The 23,264-nt window shown below is 38.1% G+C and overlaps 7 protein-coding genes across 9 annotated transcripts; 2 read left to right on the plus strand and 5 right to left on the minus strand.

The window, feature by feature from the left end:
* Positions 1 to 1,661: 1,661 nt before the first annotated feature.
* On the plus strand, positions 1,662 to 2,494 carry LOC114747123 (uncharacterized). 2 transcript variants are annotated; one of them, XM_028935415.1, is made up of 2 exons: positions 1,662 to 1,871; positions 1,959 to 2,494. In XM_028935415.1, the coding sequence occupies exons 1-2, from the start codon at positions 1,856 to 1,858 to the stop codon at positions 2,198 to 2,200; spliced, it is 258 nt and encodes an 85-aa protein (XP_028791248.1). In that variant the 5' UTR covers positions 1,662 to 1,855; the 3' UTR covers positions 2,201 to 2,494. The 2 variants fall into 2 exon arrangements, with proteins under 2 accessions (XP_028791248.1, XP_028791247.1); XM_028935414.1 differs by having other exon boundaries at positions 1,662 to 1,830.
* Positions 2,495 to 3,961: 1,467 nt separating this feature from the next.
* On the minus strand, positions 3,962 to 5,609 carry LOC114747131 (isoflavone reductase-like protein). Its single transcript, XM_028935424.1, has 5 exons — positions 5,358 to 5,609; positions 5,139 to 5,273; positions 4,823 to 5,060; positions 4,525 to 4,728; positions 3,962 to 4,426 (listed from the first exon to the last, which is right to left on the minus strand). Exons 1-5 carry the CDS (start codon positions 5,538 to 5,540, stop codon positions 4,260 to 4,262), a joined length of 927 nt encoding a protein of 308 aa, XP_028791257.1. The 5' UTR covers positions 5,541 to 5,609; the 3' UTR covers positions 3,962 to 4,259.
* Positions 5,610 to 6,787: 1,178 nt separating this feature from the next.
* LOC114747133 (uncharacterized) lies at positions 6,788 to 8,109 on the minus strand. Its single transcript, XM_028935427.1, has 4 exons — positions 7,979 to 8,109; positions 7,757 to 7,875; positions 7,529 to 7,644; positions 6,788 to 7,413 (listed from the first exon to the last, which is right to left on the minus strand). The coding sequence occupies exons 1-4, from the start codon at positions 8,028 to 8,030 to the stop codon at positions 7,272 to 7,274; spliced, it is 429 nt and encodes a 142-aa protein (XP_028791260.1). The 5' UTR covers positions 8,031 to 8,109; the 3' UTR covers positions 6,788 to 7,271.
* Positions 8,110 to 9,592: 1,483 nt separating this feature from the next.
* On the minus strand, positions 9,593 to 10,958 carry LOC114747128 (uncharacterized). The gene has a single exon (XM_028935420.1). The coding sequence runs from the start codon at positions 10,956 to 10,958 to the stop codon at positions 9,732 to 9,734; it is 1,227 nt and encodes a 408-aa protein (XP_028791253.1). The 3' UTR covers positions 9,593 to 9,731.
* Positions 10,959 to 11,490: 532 nt separating this feature from the next.
* LOC114747132 (U-box domain-containing protein 5-like) lies at positions 11,491 to 13,062 on the minus strand. 2 transcript variants are annotated; one of them, XM_028935426.1, is made up of 4 exons: positions 12,970 to 13,062; positions 12,533 to 12,718; positions 12,248 to 12,355; positions 11,491 to 12,092 (listed from the first exon to the last, which is right to left on the minus strand). In XM_028935426.1, the coding sequence occupies exons 1-4, from the start codon at positions 13,027 to 13,029 to the stop codon at positions 11,679 to 11,681; spliced, it is 768 nt and encodes a 255-aa protein (XP_028791259.1). In that variant the 5' UTR covers positions 13,030 to 13,062; the 3' UTR covers positions 11,491 to 11,678. The 2 variants fall into 2 exon arrangements, with proteins under 2 accessions (XP_028791259.1, XP_028791258.1); XM_028935425.1 differs by lacking the exon at positions 12,970 to 13,062 and having other exon boundaries at positions 12,533 to 12,830.
* A 2,809-nt stretch (positions 13,063 to 15,871) lies between these two features.
* On the plus strand, positions 15,872 to 16,864 carry LOC114747129 (uncharacterized). The gene is made up of 2 exons (XM_028935422.1): positions 15,872 to 16,296; positions 16,410 to 16,864. Exons 1-2 carry the CDS (start codon positions 15,872 to 15,874, stop codon positions 16,756 to 16,758), a joined length of 774 nt encoding a protein of 257 aa, XP_028791255.1. The 3' UTR covers positions 16,759 to 16,864.
* Positions 16,865 to 20,120: 3,256 nt separating this feature from the next.
* On the minus strand, positions 20,121 to 20,606 carry LOC114747130 (protein RADIALIS-like 4). Its single transcript, XM_028935423.1, has 2 exons — positions 20,253 to 20,606; positions 20,121 to 20,157 (listed from the first exon to the last, which is right to left on the minus strand). The coding sequence occupies exons 1-2, from the start codon at positions 20,537 to 20,539 to the stop codon at positions 20,121 to 20,123; spliced, it is 324 nt and encodes a 107-aa protein (XP_028791256.1). The 5' UTR covers positions 20,540 to 20,606.
* Between the last annotated feature and the right edge of the window lie 2,658 nt (positions 20,607 to 23,264).

Consider the following 23,264-nt stretch of genomic DNA (forward strand, 5'->3'; position numbering starts at 1 on the left):
ATTTTAAAGCATACAGTTTAGTCCAATTAGCTAACATCGTTAGGAGTGTTCTAAAAAATTTTTAAAAATATTATTTTTAACTGAAATTTATATTAAAATAAAATTTATTTACTATTTTACTCTTCATTCTAATAAATTCTTAAATTAAATTTTTACAATTACATCAATTTCATTTAGTTAAGATAAACATAAAAGATTTGATTGAAAATTTAACTAAATTTCTAATAAATTTATATATGCTTAACTAATATGTTTATAAATTTTTGTAACAAAGATGTGTTTAAAATTTTTGAATTATAAATTTAAATAATTTATAAAATCTTTTAAACTTATATTATTTAAATTTTATGATAAACAAAAACTATGTATTTGAAATATGTTTTTACAATTTAAAAGAAATCAAAGTAAATAATTTATAATCAATATGATAAAATATTAAAATTAGATAATTTTATGATTTAGATCAAAATCAATAAATTTTATAACATATTACAGATTTTAAAGATAATTATTTTTTAATTTTATAAAAACATTTTTTAGAAAATATAAATATCTAAATAATTATTAATTTTAAAAGGGGGTACTTTGGTCAAAAAATAATTTAAAATCAAACCTAACGGTCAACTAACAGTTTGGGTGGATAAAAATAAAATCTTAAATATAAGAAAGAGGTCTGTGCATCATATGTTTTAACTATAAGAGAGGTTTATATACGTTTTCCAAATAAAAAAGAGGTTTTTGTAATTGAGATAACATCAAAGGATAAACAGTGTATTTTACTCTATTTTTTAAAATATTAACAGTTAATAGTATTAAATTATAAATTCATATAAAAAATTAAAATGCATGACTATGTTCAATTTAATAACCTGACATAATAAATAATGGATATAAGTAAGCTGAATTTTTCTTAATAAAAAAATGTTAAGAAGTGAAGGCGAAGTTGTGCATTCTATATACCCTGCATCTAAGAATGTTTAGCAAATTTTCTCTTGGTCAATAAATGCACGGATCTTCCTAGTTACTTATCGCTTGGCATGCTCAACATACAGAGCACTAGGACCTATAAAATTTTGAAGGACCTGTGCTTTTATATGTACACGCTTTCACGCCTGCAAATCTTTTTATGTTCAGTTACGCAGCAGACGCCATTTGTTGAGAAACTTTTGCTTTCTGCTTATATAAGACTTGAAGTGCTTTCACCACGACTGTTACATGTTTAACTCTCTTTTCTCTTAGAAGGCTTATCTGAGTGTTTTGCATTTCCTCCCTACAGAATAAATCATCCCATATTGAGTCAATGAATTATTCTGTGCCTCCTAAATTCAACCCAGTCATTCCCAGAAGAAGAAAACCAAAACTATTTGAGTAAGAGGAAAGGCACAACAAAGAAAACCACATGTATAAAAGCATGAATGATTAGCCAAAGCAGATTTTGACTTGGAAGCAAAAGCCTGGTGGCCGATAGCTTGGCTATTAACAACCATCCAATAATTTATGATTCCCTTGTTATTTGATTCTTTTGTTTTATATCAAAGCAACGCTACACAAACACCCATCTGACAAGTTTCAAATCTCCAAGAGCGATCTTTATGAAACATGCCAACTATTCTCTTCATGTTCAGAGCGTAACCACGCCGCCTTTCCCTCTTATTATAAACCTTGGATTGGATATGTGCATTTCATTATATTGGTTTCGTTAGTTGCAGTTACGACAAATGAGTGACAGAACTCTGGTTCCAATATTCGTCTTCTGGGCATTCCTTACCATCATCACGCCGACCCTTATTCTCTTGTCAGAGAATTCCCAGTCCGAGTTCAGTGTAAATGGTAGACACCTCTGGTTCTCTCCGCTATGACCATATTTGCTGGTTAGGTTCAGTTCTTTGCCACCTTTTCAAGAATTAAGCCCTGGTAATATTCGTTTTCTATTTCTGGTTCGTATTGAAATATTGCAGGAAACATAACAGAGAGAACGAAGGCTAGGAGAATGATGGGTAAGCCAGAGAATGATGCGAAGATCAGAATCAGAACAAAGGTAGAGGCAGCCTTGAGGATAGTAGCTGCAGAGGAAATGGCTCCTTCACCAGCACCAAGTCCATCACTGCCTTCATATTCGTATCATGATCAACGAAACAACACAGATGGGCTTAAGCTTCTTTCTCCAAAAACACAAGTTGAACAAACAGGAATCGACTGAGCAAGTACTTGATGATGCTGATCGCTGGCTTCGGATCCCAGACTTCTCTCTCCTGTCCTTCTCCAACTCCTTACAAAGTTGATGAGAATGCGTATTATTATATCATACTGCATAGGTGTCAATTAGTATTTTTTTCATGATATAGAGGATAGAACATATTTGATTTTTGTAGGTTGGGAATCAAATGTTTCATTCTTAGCTGGACTGTGAGTCTTGTGTTCTGCACATAACTTGAGATAAGTCATGCAACTCATGACTCATGAATAAGAAAGTTTTTTTTATAGATTTGTTAAATATATCCGTATTATACGATATATTGACTTAATGATTCTTTTTTCCCAACATATTGATTATAAATTAAGATTAACGTAACTATAAAGCTTACTATTCCTCCCTAGTAAATAATTTTAAAAATGTACCATAAAGATTACTATTCCCCCCTAGTAAATAATTTTAAAAAAATGTATTTAAGGCATTCTCGGTTGGTTGAATGTAGAAAAAGAACTTTCACAAACGAATCAAAGTTTGGTGTGGAGGTTGTGCTTTCTTCTTATAGCGTCGTCATTTTGACTTCCAAATTACATCGATTGCATCTATATATTTGCAGAGTTTGTTGCAGTAAGCATACATGTCAGTGGGTGAAGTTTTCACTTGTGGATGAAGCATCCCTATCATTCATTGCAAATAATTAAGCAAGGAAAAGAGACTCTCTCTGTTTTATGTAATCATTGCGAAAGACTGGTTGCCTTCAGCACGCCTGCATTATGACGATGGCCAGAAACAGAGCCTTTTATTTTGTTGGAAAGGTTTCTGTAAACCCAAGCAACCGCTCTATGAATTGGATTTTTGTGGGGTCGATCTCCTTCGGCTTCATGTTGTAAGAAAAAATATTTCTTGAGATTATATTGGTACAAGGTCTTCTAATTAGCAGATTAACATTGGACTCGATGTAATACATGTTTACCAAATTCAAAATATCAATAAAGTGCATCGAAACTCACATTGTTCATCGAACTGTAAATATAGTTAGGGGATTTCATGCAATACACTGAGACTCAATATATAGTTAATTTAAAAAAACAACTCAAAGTTGCTAATTAAATTAGCCCTTTGTTTGGGTGGGTACAATGGGGAGCTTTGATTCATTGTGGGGCTACGTTGTCATTCATTATGTGCAAGGGTATTCCAAGCCCAACAAGCTCTAATAATAATGTAAATATTTTTGGGACGATTAAACCTGTTTTCTTATGGGAGTGAAGTTTGAGGTCAAGACATCGTTCTGTACTGTTAACCAATCACCCTTGTTTTACTATGCTTTTTAGTCTGCATCTCTAATGATGCAGCTAATAAGTCAATTGAACATAATCCCATGTTTATCAGCAAAGGCAAAAGAAGGTCAGTTGTTGGACATTTTTCTTAAATCTCAAGTCTCTCTCTCTATACATGTTACATAAATTTGATAGGATTTTTTAGCAAACTTATTTTTATTATAAAAAAAAACTATAACCGCAAGTTTTGACTCTAATACGACTAGACCTGAGATTAATTAATACACATAGGTATTGTCTAATTATTTTTGGTACTCATATGGTGCCCAATTATTTTGTCTTTCCTTAAGTTGATACATGTTTATACACATTTTTCATTCTCTTTTCCCGACGGTTCCGTCCACGTCTCCTTTTTTTTTTTGGGATCAAAAGTTCCATCCACATGTTTTAATGAAGAATGAAACATAACAATAAAATTGGCAGGCCACCTCAGTTACGAGTCCATCAGTCAATTCTCATTTCTCATAAAACAAAATACAAGTTCCAGTAATCAGTCCCCCCCTCAATTTCCTTTTCTCATTTCTCTGTCCATAAGCTTTTCTGAACAAACTCAAGATCATGATAGGAGTAAATATGATATTTGGGGTACAACACACGAGTTTATACAGCAGTTTGTTTTAAAGGAAAAAAACGATAAGAAAAGTGGCATCGAACACCGAAGCTAGAAACTCAGATTACAGATTTATTGAATCAACCGGAGGAGCATAGCACGCAATTCTGAGTTTGAATTCTCAGACGAATTGGTCAAGGTATTCTTCGACGGTGGTGTACTTGACATCTGGGTACAGCTCCGAAGCCTCAACACCAAAGGAAGGTTCAATCTCAAAGTTAGTGTGGTCGCCCTTCACGAACACCGAGTGATTAATTGCCAAAACCACATTGATAGGAATAGGCGATTCTGCAAACAAAATAGGAAAAAATTTCATAGATTCAGTCAGACATGAATGAATCGCCATCAAGATAACAACCCAAATTTTACAACGAACACTCACAGACCTTGGATGTCCTTGAGAAGTTTCTCTTCTGGAACGTAAATCTTTTCGAGGGTTTTGCCAATCTTCTTCTCCCATGAGGCAACCAGCTCATTGAAGGAATAAGTGTTCTTAGGAGGCCTGATGTAGAGAATCTTGTTCAAAGTCCTAGGGTCATCCACAGCTCTAATTGTGTAGGTTCCGATGTCCTCTTCCTTGTTGAAAACGGCTAATCCATATCGAAAGATGCAAACAGTAATGTCACTACCTACCACCAGTAATCATGTTAAAACACATTGAAATCCAAAAGAACGGAGGAGTACCTTTGGGATTGCCATCGCCCAAGATAATGACTTTGTCTCTGGGAGGAGCAGTGGCTCCTGGCTGTACCAATGTGGGCAGAAAATAGCCAGCAAAACAGTTGCTTGAAACGTAAGTATAGGGTATGCCTTCGGCTTCAACAGCACGTCGGATTTGGGCCTTGATCGCAAACGCAGACTTTGCTGGCTCCACCGCGTGCACACGATCCACGTCGTTGCCGAATTCTGAAGGGAAAAATCTCTGCAAAACAAATACCTCTTCAGAATATGATCGGACCTCAAGAACAAGAAGACATTGTTTGAGAAGGAAGAGTGATACCTTAACGTTACCAGCTTCTTTAATAGCAGAAATGATCTTGACTTGATCTGCTAGCTGCATATGACCCACGGTTGATATAACCACGTCCACCTGCTTGATGGCCTTCACCAAACTCTCATGGTCGTACAGATCCCCCTGCATTTGGACTCCACACTCTGAATTACCCTCCGATCAACCAAGAACAATGCTTATGAGCAATCCATAGAAGACGAGACTTACATGCACTAAATTGACGCCTAAGTTTCTGAAATTGTCGATAAGTTTTCCCTTGATGGGATCGGAGACGGTGCTTTCCCTCACGAGAGCGAAGGTGGGATGGCCTGCCTTAGCGCTTGCTTCCACTATATACTTTCCGATGTAGCCGGTGCCTCCGATGATCAGAATCTTGCTTTTCTCCGCCATTGACTCCTTGTCGATCAGTTTTCCTTTAATCACACTCTGGACTGCATGCGTAATGGGTTCGTCCCCTATTTATACACGACGAAGACGTTTGAAGTGATAAGAGCGCCCTTTCGTTCCAACCTCGTCCTAAGAATGGGCTGTCTAATTAAGAACGCGGTTAAATTTCGCTCCTGACGTTTTGTTTGTCCGTTATGAAAATAACAAATTATTTATTTACTTCAAATATTGAAGTGACGCAACATTAAAAATTTTAAACGGCATGGCATACATTGCTCATAATTTATAAATATTTAAATTTTACCGCATACGATAGTACGATACGATTGCTAAAAAAGTATTACACGCAAACAGATGGCTATTTTATAACTTTTTTTTTATAATTTATGAATAATATATAAACCATATGCGCCTTTCCATGTTCAGAGGCCTCCAGACCCAATGATACCGATATGATTTTTACTGAATCCTTATTTGCCTTTGCTTCCCAAAACATTGAAGAATTGAAGAAAGCTGTTTCTAGAAGATGAAAGGAGCAGAGAGGGGAGGGGAATGCGTTTGTGTGGGATTCTTGTTTTAGCAGCAAACAAGTAGTTGGGAGGTCCTTCATTACTCATGACTGGTCTCCTTTACAACGCAGGAGTAGGTTAAGGACAATTTTGGGATTTCAAAGAAATAGGTTGGAGTCGGGGCGGATGGTGGCAAGCACGAAACGACATATTCTAGAAAAGTCTACTCTTTAGCGGGTGCGCCCTCCCTCATCCGCCTGATGCCACTAGTCAAGCAGCAACTAAGAAGCCATTATTAGTTTTCCTTTAATCACAAGCTAAGAAGCCATTTATTCAAAACAGAACCTGTCAGGCGTAATTCTTGGGCTGTCTGCTCTTTTAACATCACCATAAATCATGAGCACGTTCGCAACTTTCTTACTTCAGTCTTCAGCGGGGGCATGATTTTATAGCAATCACCAATAAGATCCCTCTAGTAGCAATAATTTATTGATTATTATTGATCCCAAAATTGTCTTCCGCAGGCTGTAATTAATTGAGAATGATGAATTGCCTATTTTTATTTGAAAATTTGAGCCTTATCTTCTTATATAGAATAAAATAATAGAACCATTAATCTCTTTTTTTCTTTTTTTTTTGGGAGCTGAATAGAACCATTAATCTCACTGGCCAAAACAAAACACCACTAATCACACCGCATGCAATGGGGAGCTGCAAAATTTATGACATATCTGCAGGGGTCCAGATAAATAGGTGGGCTGGTGATAAGAAGCCCTTTTATAGATCCAAAGCCTAAGCCTGCTAAATGCAACCCTCCATTGACACGCACACTTTGATATTTTTTTCATTAAGAAGTTAAAGGCCTGTTAGTTAATAATATCATACTATTATTGCTCAGCATTATCCCGAAGATATTTTCGAGCATGCCACCTAATAATATTGGAGTAATGTCATTGAATGGCAAAAACGGAAAATCAAGTCCCAATCAGGACGGATATTAATCTGTCACCGAGAAAGACGATGTGAACATAGGCAGAGGAAGTAGGTAATATGGATCTCTTCAATAAACATCAGATGATCCTCACACGCTCCCTGTGTCCCAAGACCTCTCCAGAACCGGAGAAGATCTAGTTTCATGTATATATTCCGTAGGCTGAAAAACACGCGCGCACACAGCATAAACAATATTTAGCTATTTACAGTGCAAGAGAAAACTGAAGTCGTATTAAGCAGCACTAATTCCGTCCCCAGGGTTCATTTTGTTCGAAGATGCCGAAGTGGCCACGTGAAACTGCGATGCGTACTTGTTAGAAGAAGTTTCCATCACCGGAGGTTCATTCAGAAATGCCCAGTTACTCTTAGTCCACCTGCACGCATCCAACCATGTTCTATGTTAACTTGTTTCCAGACAACCTAGTACATATTCGGCAATCACTATTTAATGATTCATCATTAATTGGCAAAACTAAAGAAAATATTCACCAGCCATTTTTCTTGATCAGCCGCTCCAAGCTGTTGCCAGCATCCCCACCCATGAACTCTTTCATGCGAGCCAACTCCACGCTGCTTAACTTCTCAGACTCCTTGTATTTGCTGGTCTGTCCCCACCAAATGTTAATCAGACTCTATTAGTGCTTAGCTTCTAGTATTTTTTTTTTGGGGGGGGGGGGGACAATAGCATGCATAGCATCATTTCTGAATATATCAGACCTTATTATTTTCCGATATACTGGCGATAGCTTTGAGGTGTTCCTCCTCTATCTGCTTCCGTGACTTCCAGAAAGCATCGATTTCTTCTTTAGTGAGAGACCTGTTCCTCTCAAGTTTTGCTGCAGTAAGAGAAAAGGATTTCCCCTCTTCAGAAATCAACCCACCGAAGCTAAATCGTAAAGCATAAAAAGAAGATATACTTTGGATGCATTAATTTCATACCTGATTTAGGATCTAAGGTGGGAGAGTCCCATCCTGCCATAAGAGAACCCATCGTTGCTGAAATTCTTTATCCCTCAGTGTTTATCACACGCGTTTCTTACTGTGCTCTTTTCCTTCGGTGCTATATATATAGCCATATAGCCAGATATTTTTGCTTAGCCTGAGTGTCCAGTAAACAGATATCAGATTCGTTTACTTCAGTGCGTTCTTATCCCTTGAGTATTTTATTCATAAATAAAGGTGTGGTGGGCCCCAACTATAGAATTTTATGAAAACGTTGGTCTTTAACAAATTACGATGAAATCGAGGAAATCGAGGATCCCAGAAGGAAATGGGGCCTCCGTCTTTGAATATTCAATCTTTCAAGGCTTGGCCGCCCACAGATAGAGGAGCAAACCCACAAGATGACCCGCAGCTGTTTTGTTTTTGGACTATAGTTCTAGGAATTGCTTTCTTGTATCGTGAATGCTACTATCTTCCATTTATTGCGGTTTGTTACGTCTTTTCTTTTAAGAGAAAATTTCCAACTCACCGTGATGGTAATAAATATATCCAGCACAGAATTTAGGAAAAAGATCATGCTATTTACAATGTTTTACAACTTTAATTAAATTTCATGTAACGCTGAGGCATGGCGGCTGATCAAATTCCAACTCCCACATTTAGGAGCGAAGTAGTAATGGTACTGGCAAATTGAGGCTCTGTTTTCATGTGATGATGGGATTTGGTCATTCTTACTTGCACGGTCAGTCCATGTATTGCTGACTTGCTTCCTGCCCTATCCCCCCAAAAACTAATCCGTCCGTATCATGTCTGACACGCTTCCCTCTCAAACCGGGCTAGAATACCATTCCTGCCCAACGGAAATCCTGTGAAATTCATCTCTAGATAAACATCAGACAGCTACGCCCGTATCATTATTATTATTTTACTTATTAATTCAAACTTATCCTGTAAACTAGATTCCCCCATAGTTGAGTCGTACCACGGGAACCGCCAATGATGACGCTAATTGGGAAAGAGACTATACCTGTATCTCTATTATTTTTTTTTTTGTCTTTATCCATGAAATATGCATTCTCAAGTGGTCGCCATGTCCAAATTTGTAATCTCCGGAAAAATATATACCCTTAGTTCCATCATGTTTAAAGTAGATTATCTCACATATCTAGTTGTGTCCCATTCCTACTTGCTGCAATGGAAGCGTCTTCCTTTTTTAAACTCAAGCCTCATTCCCTTCTAGCTGCTACTATCGTCACCTGTCATCTAACTTGTTCTTACTTTGATGTAATATTATTATATGGTTATTGAATGAATACCTGTACTACGATGAATGGTCTAATTTCTAAATTCGGGCCAGGCTATGATCGCGTTGATCAATTATTCCATTATTATTTTCCAAGTCTCCATCCAACCCACTTTCTCATGCATAGATAGTCTTCATATCAATCTGAAGCATAAACCAATAGATTTATGGGCAAATGATGGAGACAGTTCCCATTCTGGAGCCCCCTTGGTTTCATGGAAGGCTGACAGCAGCCAAGGGCTTTGCGTGAACAATCATCAATAAATATAAACAAAATGAAAATTCAAATAAAACCGAGTTTCAGTCTCTAAATTGAATGAGCTAATTGCCGCTTGTTTTCCAATTTCAGAGAGGAACGTCAGAGACATGGTGACAGGGTATTTCTCTTTTTAAAGACAAAGTTACGAAAATTTGGTCACAGAATCCGCATATCTTGGTCCCTTTCAGTTAAGTACTTCCGCATTTGTATTTACAACCGTGACGTTGAGGTTTGTTGGGGTTATCTGGGTCGGAGTCACTTGGTTCCGCGAAGAGTCCTCTGAGGCATCGTCTTCGGATTCTTAACCCCTCGTTCTGGCGGACATTAACCTCGGGCTTTCTAATTTCCGAACCTTGTTTATCATCAAGCTTGACGACTTCCACATGCTTTTGGGGAAGAGTCAGATGGACCCCTGGGTCTCTGTCGTTGATCGAACTCTGACACATCAATGAGTTGTTGAGGCTCTGTATATTACTGTTCACATATGCGTTTCCGATTTCATTTTTCACTGAATTACCGGACTCTTCCTCGGAGCTTTCCTCCCCTTCGGCGGTCTCCTCAAGTCGCTGTCCTGGATTTTTCTTGTAGGCCCTGTATATGGGGATTAAAATCTCTTTCTTTCCTGACTTGGAGCCCACGTTCATTGTAGCTCCTCTGTTATCGCCAGCCAGAGTTGTCACACTAAATGGATTCTCGTCCTTGGGCTGAGTTAGGAGCCCAGTCGCTAGTTTATGATCACAGTTTGAAACATCTTCTTGCTGTGGAGCTTTGCCAGCATTGGCTATAAGAGGCTTTTGAGGAGATACGCATGATACGGTACTGACCTTAGGATTTGTTGAACTCAAAACTTTGATGTCTTTGCCAGTAGGGTTAGAGGTGGCAAACATCATCCGTGTTTCTACTTTTTCCGGTACCTCCGATTGCTGCACCTGTCGTTGTCCGGACACTGGATCCTCGGCCTTTTCAACTTTACGATTTTGCATTAACTTCATCATTTCTTCAGATGGATGGAACTTGCTCTGTTCTTCCCATTGAGTCTTCGAATTCCCAGTGTCTGTCTCCAATTTCTCAGAGTCATTGGGTGTATTTAGAGTTGTTGCTGATTGTCCTGGATGGTGTGCAGACCTCTTTTGGGGTTGAGAGGAAGTATCCGGTGGGATGGTTTTGAATGGCGACTTCATATGTTGATTCTGAGAGGTAGACGATGATGGCCCTGTGGTTTCATCAGCTGTGAAACGAGATGGAGATTGTGTGGTTTGGGTTTGAGGTTGGATAGGAGCAATCCCAGGAGGACGAAACGGCGATTTGGGTTTCTTTTTGGGACGACGAGACGAAGATTCAGCAGCAGCATGCGGAGAGGATGCTGCTGATTTCCAAGGGATTCTGAAACGAAATGGAAGCCTCTTTCGTTCCATGGATGGTTTCTACTTGGCGTTTAGAATGACTCCAAATCTATTTTGGCTCAATGTGATGCTGCAGTTGCGTTTGTGATCTACTTGAACAGGACAAACATTTATACCCGCCACACTTCATGGAATTTTGATCATATTTTTGGCTATAACGTGTAATTTAGTGCTTCTTCCTGCGCAGCATTTCCTATGGACTCCGCCAAATCAGTCTTAATTAAAAGATTGCCTCTCATTCTCATATTCTTCCAGTGTTGTACTGGAGAAATTGCTTTTACCTCCTGCCAAAGCAATTCCCACCTTATGCTTTGCTTCTTCCTGGCATTTATCCGTTATGGTAGTATTGATCATTCATCCACGTGGTGAAAACTAATTTAATTGTGCTTTAGCTGAACTGAAAGTTCTCTTTTACAATTCTTTTCTTTATTTTTTTTTTAAAATTAGATATATTGCGTGCGTGGAGGACGTCCATGGAAAAGGCTAATGCATGCTAAAAAGTGCCTTTCGTCGTACAGTCTAACAAGAAAAGGATTCTAGACAGGACATTTTTTTTTGGAGGGGGGTAGGGGCGGCGGAAAAATTTCTGGACAATCTACCTTGGCTCCAAACATAACATTGAACCTTTCCACTCAAGTTCTGATTTTATACACATCAAATCAAATAGCAGCATAAACAATTATTTTGCCGGTGACATAACCCAAGAATCTTTTAACTTGGAGATTCACTGGGTTATCCTATTTGATTCTGATGCATTGCATCATTCGCATCCGGCTTATGATCCATTGACTGATGATGCCGGACCTGTTTCTCGGACTGGTTTCTAGTTTGAAGCTGACAAATGAATTTCCTATATTTGATGAGAAGATATAATAAGTATTTCACAAGTTCCATCTCCCTTTGGCCTGTATCTTTGGCTTTGTCAATCTGCAACTTGAGAGCTGCTTTCTCCTCTGAGAGAGCTATAGGAGAAGCTATTTTCAAGCTCAAAGTTGCTATCTGAACAGCATCAAGTTCAACATCGTTTATAAATCCTGAACCGGGCAAGTCCTTCTTAAGCAGTTCCAGTAATGCCTTCCTAGCTTCCTCTTCTGCGAATTCCAAGGAAAATTCTGCAGCTCTAAGATCATGTATGGTTCCAGATATCTGTAAGTCAATTCGCAAGGAAAATACGGGCAAATGGTCAACTATTCAGCCCAAGAGAACAAGACCAACTGTGATCTTATCAAGCATGTTGCGATGATAGGATTCTATTGAAGAAATGAAACAAGAGTTGTTAATAGCTGGAACTTGAAACCCACCTCAGCATCCAACAAAATTGGGACTACTTGTTGAATTTGGGTCAAATATAACTCCAGATCACTCCGTATTTTTTCACATCTTGAAACTATCTTGTGTGCCATGACTGCCTGAAAGATTTTCCATTTCAAGTAAACAGACGGTTGAATTTAATAAGCATGCCATTTATTGGTCATCATTCACAGGTGATAACAAACGAACAAGAATGTCTGAAATTAATAAGTTGAAATTGAGCTGAAGCAGCAAGGATCACAAAGGTGACAAAGATTAGTTGGGTATTAAATCACCAGGTAGAGTTTGCTGGACTGAGAACATTGCCGGATAACTGACTTGGCCTTATCCAAAGTGAAATGTAAGGAGCACAATGCCCGAACTGCTAACGCACAATTTGGCCGGGCGGATTCAACGGCTAGTACAATTTGCGAAATTCTTTCGGTAAATTTCCCAAGCTGCAGGCATATTGAACGATGCACCTGCACAAACGAGAAATTAGAATGAAATATGAGTAGCTGAAAGAGACTTGTGAAGAAACTATATATATATATATATATATACATGCATATTCATTTCGTTAAATTCTCTGCTTCCCTGTTAAGTGCTCAACACTAAGCTGTTTCTTAACCTAACTCTTGAAGCGGGTGAAGTTTAATCAAGCAACAAAATGCATCAATGGAAAGGGAAACATGGTGAGTTGTAGAGGAAGAAGTGGTTTGAGGGTAAGTACCTTGACTTGAGAAGGATGCGAAAGGTCAAAAGCTTTAGGGAGATCAGTAGTATTGGCCATGGGAACTCAGAAAACAAAGGAATAAGCTGAGATACAAAAATGGAGCAGGTGGGTAGATGCCTTATTTTAAGAACTCCTCTTCTGATTGGCGCCTCATAACCATCCTGACGGGAGAGCGGGGGACGTATATTTCTTTATTAAATAAATTGGACCCGCCGTCCCTGTGCATGGGTCCACAAGATATAAAAAAAGTGAAAGCTAACAGCGACGCTACAAATAACCAAAAAAAATACTTAAATTTAATACTTGTATTAAATAAAATATTTTTAATAAAAAAATGCCTATACTTACTAAAAAAAATCACAAAAGATGCAGGCTATTCTTCTTTTTAAAATTAATAATCATTTTTTTCTTAGCCAAGTTTTCCCGTTTTGCCTCTCACTAAATTTAAAAAAGAAAAAAGGAATGATCTTGTGCGTGGGTCTTCTGTAATCTGTGCTCTGAGATTCTCGCACCAAAGCATGAACAAATGTCGCGGTCCGATGACGTTTTCTTGGGCTGCACAGCAGAGGGCTCCGCCCTCCGCCTCCGGCCTCCGCCCTCCGCCCTCCGCCCTCCGGTCATCTATCCAGTCTAAATTCTGTGACACGACGTTGAATGTTCGCTAAGGGGGCCCCAAAAAAAAACCGACGTTGAATCAAATAAATAATTGCTTTTTTTGCCAGAAAATAAATTAATTTCTTAAAACACTGTACATATTTTTATTTTATATTTTTAAGTATTTTTTTCATATCCTCCTCTCTCTACACATAAATTATGATTCAAATTATCTCAACGTGGAGGGAAAGAGATAGCTTACTTGAATGATACTACTTATATTATTATGAGAATTTTTACAAACAGTGTCGAAATTATACTACATCAAGCTGCATAAAAATCTATGGCAAAAAAAAAAAAACTGCATAAAAATCCGAAGAGCCAATTTAAAAGTTGAAATGGAAATAAGGATACATTTATTGGGGTTATAATAAGCAAGCACCTTCAGACACGCCAAAAAAAAAAATCGAAGTATAACCCTTCCGATGAAAACAAAAGCTCAAGGCAAGTAAATCGTCTAGCTCTTTATTTACGTTGCTGAAAACAAAATAAAACAAAAATAAGTATCAGGTCAAAAAAAGAAGCAAAAAAATAAGTTTAAAACAATGCTTCCGCGTGAAACGATTTATACTTGCCAGTTTATTTATGGTGAATACCTTTGGATTTACAGAATAAGATTTCTAATTATTTTGGTTTATTAATAATGAGTTATGACGGCAGGCATCTCCCTCAGCCCAAGACAGAAACAGAAACACAAAACCAGTCAAATGGAACAAAACAGTTTAGTCGAATGCTGTACATATGCATCGTTATCGAGTAAATGTTCAGTAGCGAATTAACATCAAGTCAAATACGCGTTTGTGTGTAATTTTCACTCTCAGCCAAAACAATTTGGCCTTTTTCTTCCACAATAAACGTGTCGGCGAAGACCACTTCGGCCAACGAGTCGATGAGTCTGCTCGCAATTTAGAAGAAAATAGTAAAAAAGAAAGCTAAGATTAGACTTCATTGTTCACATTTTAACTACTTAAATTTCTTTTTTTGTTGATCCGTACAAAATATTTATATGAAAAACAACTTAAGAAAATGTTTTGCAATAGTTTTTTTATTAAAAACAAAATATTCGCCTCAAAAGCTTGAACACTAGGTATGAGGCGCATTACAGTTATATGTCATTAAAAAAATGGTAACAAGGGTAATATCTGTGAGTTATTCTAGTTGCATTATCGGGCGGCTTGCTTATTTATAATTACAAATCGTGAGGCCCCACTTCTTCTCTTGAAGAAGGGAGAAAAAGAAGAGAGGTAAAAAGCAAAATTGATGTAGGATCCAGTTTACCGTCCAACTCACGGCTCATACGCGGATTATTACATGAAGCCAAATGAATGACTGACCGGCCTCCTGAGATTCTTTTTCCAACTCCTGTCACTTTGACCGACTTATTTCGAGACTAGAAAGCAGACATATAGTTAACGAGAAAATTAGAACTCCTTAGTCCTGGTATTATTTTAAAATATACTATATCTGATTTTTAATATAAAAATTAATTGATTAATTTGAATTGACTAAGAAAATTAGTTAAGTTAGTTATTTATAATAAATAGATATTATCTTTCTTAAAATATTTTTACTATAAGCACTACTTTGTAAAAATAGATTGAGATCTAAAATCAAATTAAAATCAGGAGATAATATCACCGATTACAAATTACCAGCTTTAATGCTACACTAGTGTATACAAGATTACAAGTTGATGTTTAAAAGACTGAGAGTATCCGAGGGGTAAAAAAAAAGGGAGAAGAGGAAGAAAAAAAATGAGAGTACGTTGGGCCTTCTTAGCTTGTGACACATCAATGTGCCTCTCTCTAATGGTCCTCTCTTTTTAACTTTTGACGTGGCGATTGGTCAAAACTTTAAATGAGCATTAAATGTTCTGTAACGATAAATGCGAATAAATTATTTCATATTATGCTTTTCACGATTTCTTAGGTATTTTTCGTTCCAAAATGTGCTGCGGCATTAATCTTGTACTTATCATTATCATCATCGCCAAATACCGAGTAAAAAACTAAATAACACTGTTTAAGATATAATTCTGTACTGTGTATTGTGACTTTGATTTGGGGTCAGATTTTGCTGAAAAATCGGACATGCACAGGGATATGTCTAAAAAAACTAGGTAAGGCCGTAAAAGAAGCTAGCTCTGCAAAATCTAAATTCCAACGTTGGAGAATAAAACATGGGAATTCACGGGCACGTAGATAGCAAATTTGCATAATGTGAGGGACAGCGGGAGAATGAACACATGTATGAACCTCATGGGAGTGGTCACCCAGAAGCCCCCCAAAACGCCAATCTCAAAACTATTTATGGCATCCTGAACACCCATCCCAATCCTAATGAAAGGAGTGAGTTAGTCATCAGAATTATCTGCAGCAATCAAAAAGGGGAAAGAAATGGGAAAGATGAGTTTAGTGGTGGTGGTGATGGTGTGTGTGTGATGGTGGCTGGGCCAGCTGTAATGGTAATGGGAGAATTGGATCTACAGAGCGTGCTGGATAAAGCAAAAGAGGCAGGCGTCTCTCAAGAAACTATACAACAGGCCGCTAATAGTGATGAAGCCAAAGAAGCTCTTCAGGATGGAACTGCCCAACAAGCTCTCAACGATGCCAAGGACGCCATGAGCGATAGTAGTCATGGCGGCTCCCCCTGGAGCGACTGGGTCAAAAGGTATTCGTGTATATACATGTAGATGTATGCCTTTTACTTCTTCTCGTCAATTCTTATTCTGTTTTGATTTGGAAGCTCGGAACTGACAAGAGATTATTATGGTTCGATTTTAGCAACATTGGCCTCGGCAAAGGGAGTCCCGCACCGTCTCCGGAAGATTCAGGATCATCATCATCGCTGGTCGGAGACATCGAGCTTTCTCCTTCACCGTCAGAAGAACCGGTAGGGTCACCTGGAAAGGCGCCGGCAAGTGCACCGCCGGAGGGATCATCTCCATCACCATCACTTTCTTCGTTGTCATCGATGCTGTCGCCATCGCCATCGCCATCACCCACCCTGTCCCCATCAACCTTCGTTACGGTTAAAATTGTCGCCAACACCAGCCCTGTCACCATCGCAGTCTCCGTCGCCGTCCGCGGAAGCACTGGGAGAGGCCCAAGATGCCGAGGAAGGACCGACTAGTGCACCATCGCTAGCTCCCGAAGCGGAGTAAGTCAACCCCCCAGGAAGATCAGAGAGGCAAACAGCTTAGGAAACAAGATAAATTAAATGAAATGAAATAGGATATTTCTCAATTAATTAATTCGAAGTTCTAACCTGACTACTTGCACAGTTACAGGTTCCAATGTAGGCATAGACTCCTCCATTCTTCACTCTCTTCCTCACAAGTGAAATGGCAGGGTTTAGAAAGACGGTGGCTGCCCAGATGTTGTACCACTTTTCGCTATCATAAATCATACTTATTCTTTGTTTATCCAAAGAAGAAGAAGAAGAAGAAAATCATACTCATTCTTTGTATCCTCTCTTTCTGTACACCCGTCAATTCAAACGGCTTGCTTCCAAATCCTAGCCCGGATCTATTGGTGGTTGGTGCAATTTCCTCTCCATTTGTTCAATTATTCCCAATTATTTTTAAAAAGAAAAGCTCAGGATACAAGTTATGTGATGTATTGATTGTATTATATATACCTGTCGTCTACAACTTGGGTTACTTTATAATCCTCCACTGCTATTTAAGTGAACTCCATATTCGCCTCATCGCTTCAGTGTTGTTATCTCCATATATTTCTCGTGCTAATCATCGCAAGTAATGACACCACGTCGCAGCGGGTACCGAAAGCGAGGTTGTGCATATTGGGCCAATCTATCTTCGGGCCTTAAGTGGCCAAATCCATAGGAAGGATAAAAAAGGTTCCTTAATTACATAGCCAAGTCCATACGAAGGATAAATACTAATGAAATGAATGCTTTTTTTTTGGTTTGCCTTCAAAAATAATGTGATACGGATCACATGTAGTCTCATCCCTTAGATATGGATGTTGAATTTTTCCCTGCGGATTACAAGATGCCGGTACTACAACGCAGGCCAGGGACAGGGAATGTGGTTCTTTTCTTAACAAGCATTATAACTTCCTTCTATTTTCATTACTGTTACTTGATTTGACATTTTTATATTTATAATTATTTTCCATTCTATTCAAAATAACTCAAAATCATATACAGTATATATTTTTGTACTGATCTAAAGGTGAAATCTGGGATGACATCACCGTTTGAATAGAGAAGCATTTTCAGTTTCTCTCTTATGATTTCTGGCGCTGACGTGACTTTGTAAAGACTGGCACAAAAATAATGTTTTGTTCTGACGGAGATGAGCATGAAGATGTTGATATGGTGGAGTGATGAGAGGGATGCGAATATATTCTGTTGGGATGAGATGAGATGAGATGGTAAAGCAGATAATATAATGCTGTCTGGCTAGTGTCTACCATTGAAGGCAGGGATTAAAGAAAGATTAGTGTTGTGTACGTAGGGCTATCACTATATATGCCGCATGGTAGAAATGCAGAAACCCTGTAAGTTTCATCGGTCACAATAGAGTTTGATTCTACGTATCTTCCGTCATCGATCATATATCGCCTTCTTCTTTTTCACCCACTCTTCTTGTTATCTCACTCACTCTCCTCCTCCTCTCCATCTTTTCTCTCCTATCTCTCTCTTTTTCTGCACTCTTACATTCTATATGCATATGCATCTCTCCTCCTCTCATTCTATATGCATATGCACCCAGCTATTATTCTCTCTTTTTTTCACATTTGGAGGAAAAAAAAGGATTTTTAAAGATCCTTTTGATAAGGTGCATGTGGCTTAGCGTCACTGCTTACTGTTTAGTACGAGTTACCAGGACATTTAACCTGCAGTACTCTTGCGTCATACTCTGATCTCAATAATCGTATATATAAGTTCCATCTTTACTAATAAACGGCTAGATCTTCAATATGGCTATTACGGATTTCTAATATATTAGTTTCGTTTAGTAGCTTAAATGGTTCGTTAGATATACTTAATATGATTCGGTCCCAGACTTAGGCTACGTGGAGTATTTGCTTTGAGGAAAATTAAGAGATCAATAAGAGAATCACTGTGCATGGGTTCTATCACAATAACGTGCAATGATCAGCTAGTCCTCAGAAAGAAATCATCAGACTCAAACAAGAGGAAAGGTCTTTACGTAGTTTTTTGTTGGTATAAAGACCCACTCATCGTGTTAGTAATAAAATCATGAATCAAACAAACTCGCTGTCTTTACAATCCTATTCTGGTTAGTTTGATTTAGTCAAAATATAAATTGCTAATAACTACTCCTGGGAACTTAATAGTGTCTTTCTGCTTGAAGCTGTTCAAACTATAATCTAAACTTTATCTATTTACGTTTATCAAGAAACTAATTAAAATCAATTTAAAACAATAAACGTGTCAAGCATATTTTCATTTTTCCTAATATATCTTTATTAATGAAGAGAATAAGTAAAAGATGTAATAAATGAATTAAAGAGAAAAGAGAATATATAAGGGTAAAATTGAAAAAAAATCTATTAAATATTTGAACAAAAGTAAATATTATCTTATTAAAAAACTAATTGTTTTAAAAAATTTATTTTATATTTTGAATCAAAGTCATATTTACCTGATTTTCTTTGTAGCTTGTGTAAGATTGGGTACTCACTTTTATTTTGTTTCCTTGGGTTCCGAATCCCGCAGACAATAATAATGAATACACCACCATGGTCGGTGCCTTTGATTTCACACGTGCCCCCTCTTTTTATACACGAGAGTTTATACTTTATAAATACTTACGCTTTGTGCTTTGAAAATGAAAATTTCAAAACGAGTTTAATAATTAAAATACTTAATTATTTTTATCATTTTGTCATTTGATTCAATCAAGTTTAAATAATTTTAATTTACATTTCAACTGAGCAAATTTATTTTTTTCTGGGAAAAAAAAATCGATGCTCTCCTTACTTTTGTCATTTATTCTCTCATTATTATATAACACACGATAAAAAAATTGTGTGTTGCTTGTCGTCTTATGTAACCTTCAAATTTCAGGACCTTCAGGTTTGTTATATATTATTATTAGGTTGGGACGGCTCTCTGGGACTGCAATTTTGGTGTATATATACATTATATCCAGAGGTTTTACATTTCGCACTACATGGCCATGGCAAAAACATACCATTCATTGAACTTCAATTAAATTTTATACATTTGTAGGATTATTACAAGGCTTTCATTCTTCACATAGAGAGAGAGAAAGAGAGAGGGTGAGAGAGAGAGAGAGAAGGAGGATGGACAAAGCGAAGCATATTACATACAAATATACTTAATTGAGAATGAGGAAGTAGGCACATGCTTTCAGATTGATGATATATATATATATTCCATTTCTCCCCAGTGGCTCTCCTTCCGACGTACTTCACTGGAGGCTCAGATTCTCATCCTGCATTACATGTGGGTGAGAACCAAAGTAGAAAACAAAACTAAATACGACATAATACAGCCACAGCAAGCAGAATCCTAGTTTTGCCATTAAAAGCAGAGTGAGAGCAAAGCGAAGGGGATCGGAAGAGTAAGTTAAAGGTAATATCAGAGGAATCTAAGATAAGAATAACCTTCGCTCCTGATGATCCAAGTAAGTGTAAGTTCTGAGGGTGGAAGACGGTCCTCCTCGTAATGCTTCAGTGTTTGTATTGTAATCAGGCAGAGGGACATGGCCTTCCTCGATCAGCTTCACATCTTCAACAAGCTTCTCATAATGCCTCTTCACTTCCTCCACCGTCTTCCCTCCCACCGCTCTCGCCAGCTTCTGCCACCGGTCCGGCGTCTCCTCGGGGTACAACGCCAAAGCATTCTCAAATCTCTTGTTCTGCTTCGCCGTCCAAGTCGAGCTCGACGCCATTATTCTAAACAGCGATGATGATGAAGAACTAGAGGCTGAGAAGAGAGCGTATGGTGGAGAGAGAGCAGAGAGGGAGTCACATTGGTGGGCTTTATATACAAGTGGTGACGGAGAAAGCGGACTTGTCTCTCATGCTAGCTGTTACTTTCCAAGCAAATACTGTGGGAGCGACAATATGTGCAAACCATGGATACTTTGTTAGCCATTTAGTTTCTCAATAATTATTAGTCTAAACTTTAACGCCTTCTTTTTCCCTTTTTCCCCTGTTTGGGGCTGAATTATTCACACGCCTAGCTATTCTATCTCCCCTTGTTTGCTTCCTTCCCGTAAACTTCACTCCTTATTCTTCTAATTTCCCTTCTCACGTGCATGCCTTCCTTAATTTGCTTATTGTGATCAGCAAGAATCAGGTTTCCCATCAATCGCTCTCATGACATGGTACTGATCTTCAAAATATAAGTTGATTTCTCTCGTGATTAACTCATCATTGAGGTTTAAAGGGTTTTGACCATTGATCCTTATGATCCGCCATCATCAGCTTGTGCAAACTGAAATATCTATGGACGCACTATTATATTATAGTTATGAACTTGTTTTATTAATGAAACATGTACAGTGAAAAACAAAAACAAAGGCAAGAAAGTTATGTACGTGGTCTGGTACGTTTTGGAAGGAGACGACAGTAGTGGGGCCCACCTGTTACTGAGTTGTTCGACGGGCGCAAGTTACATAAGCTAGAGGCGTATGTATATTGCTAATCATCTAGCCGCTAAGTGCAAGACGATAGCTCTTGGCTCTCGCATCCCAGCACCGCGCCCATAATTCGGATTTTCTATATCTCTAAGCCAGGAAATGGATGCAGTTTCGTACAAGAATGGAAAAGACAGGGGGAAAAACCAAGAGTTGTAAATATGAGATGAGATTCCCATGAAGAGTTCATTTTTTAGCTTTTAACACTCTAGCAATGTGCCCAGTATGAATAATAATATTATCTGGGATATGAGTTAAAAGCCAAAAGCTGCGCCTTTTCATGTCTTTGGACGTATTCTGCTTCATTCCTTGTTACTCTCATCTTTCTCTGCAAAAATATTCTAAACCTCATGTTGTGCTTCTGCCATCCTCCTCCTACACACAACTCCTGCTCCTACTCCTACAAGAAAACATCTGTTGTTTCGGATGGTCATTATTTTATTTAGGGTACAATACTGAACAAATTGCAGAGTACTGTTGGTCCTACACATGCCATGAACCATAATTATTTGTTGTTACTGTTTCTCGAACGAAAGAGAGAGAGTGCCAATCGAAATATTATCGGATTATCCTGAGCGTTCTTGTAGCTTGTTAGGCTTACTGTAACAGAGCTTGTTTTGTTGCTAGAGTAGAAGACATGGCTAGCTAGCTGTACGTTACTTTAAGGCTAAAAGGCTACGTGCTTCTTCAAATTAAAGTGAACCCAAAGTTTATGCGTGTGGCGCTTTCAATCTGTTTCACCAAAGCACCTGTATGAACTCATATCTCACATGTGGGCGACCGAAAGCACTGTCTTCGTTATTTGTATTATTTCTTTCACATTGAGCCTGAAAGGGACCATCATATCAGGAAAAATGAAAAGAAGGAAGAAAAAAAATGTGGCCAGCAATAACATTTGTCACACCTTTACCTCTCTTTGCAAGGGGTTAGATACGTAACATACCTTATAACGCGACGATATGTTGGTAACTTAATAGTGTCTTTCTGCTTGAAGCTGTTCAAAGTAGCTTTTAATTTAAGTATATAACTGGAGATCAGAAACTTGTCTGTATTATTACATTTAAATTTCTTGGATGGTCCAAGGATAAAATGCATGGAAAGTAAAGCAGTGATGCTGATAACAGAGAATCCTATCATCCACGCACCACGCATATCCTGGGAGCTAAAAATTATATTTGTGAACTGTGAATAGCTTCCCTTTAACTTCGCAAGCTTTATGATAATTCCCCTTCCACTGCCCACACAAGTTGCATTATTAGGGCCCCTACGACACTCATTAGTAACCAGAGGTTTTGGGAGATCCTGTCATGCTTGGATTCCAAATTATTGATGCTCTTATGATACACAAGTCAAAGCGAATCAGCAGCTCAAATCTTTCACGACACCATTACTCCCACTGCTGCAAAAATTGACCCCTAATAAGTATATACAAAACAGGAGTGGTCAAACCCAATATCAACTAAAGGACCAGTTCATGGTAAGGTGGTTCTCTTCTGAGTGGGTCGATATTGATCGAGATATACAATCACAGAGGCAAGGCCTAAACGATGGTCGATGTTATGTTCTGTGTCTTTTATAGATTTGGGCCAACAAACAAATATATGCGCCCGCGTTAGAGAGTAGAAATCCTTATCATGTCTAGTTCATTATATATGTGTGCGTGTGTGAATCAACCAATCACGAGAGGGGCTCGTTTGTTCTTTGTTGCCAACATCTTGGAAAATCAAAATTATCGCTTATTCTTTTAGTGCGGTCCCTTTGCGTACAAGTTGAACGGAATTATTCTGGGTCTAAACACTCATATTATGCCCTCTTCCCTGCTCCAGACAAGTTTCCAATCAACTGCTTGGCGTTCAACAAAGCGATGGAAAATGGCGTAGATGTTGGGGAATATAGATAAAAAAGGAGAAAGTCATAAACCCCAAAAAGATAAATTCTGATGTCGACTCAATAATTCCGTCAAGGTATAGACAAA

Source organism: Neltuma alba, unplaced genomic scaffold, assembly GCF_004799145.2.
Source record: "Neltuma alba isolate B1F8T4 unplaced genomic scaffold, ASM479914v2 tig00005221_pilon, whole genome shotgun sequence".
Classification (NCBI taxonomy): Eukaryota; Viridiplantae; Streptophyta; class Magnoliopsida; order Fabales; family Fabaceae; genus Neltuma; species Neltuma alba.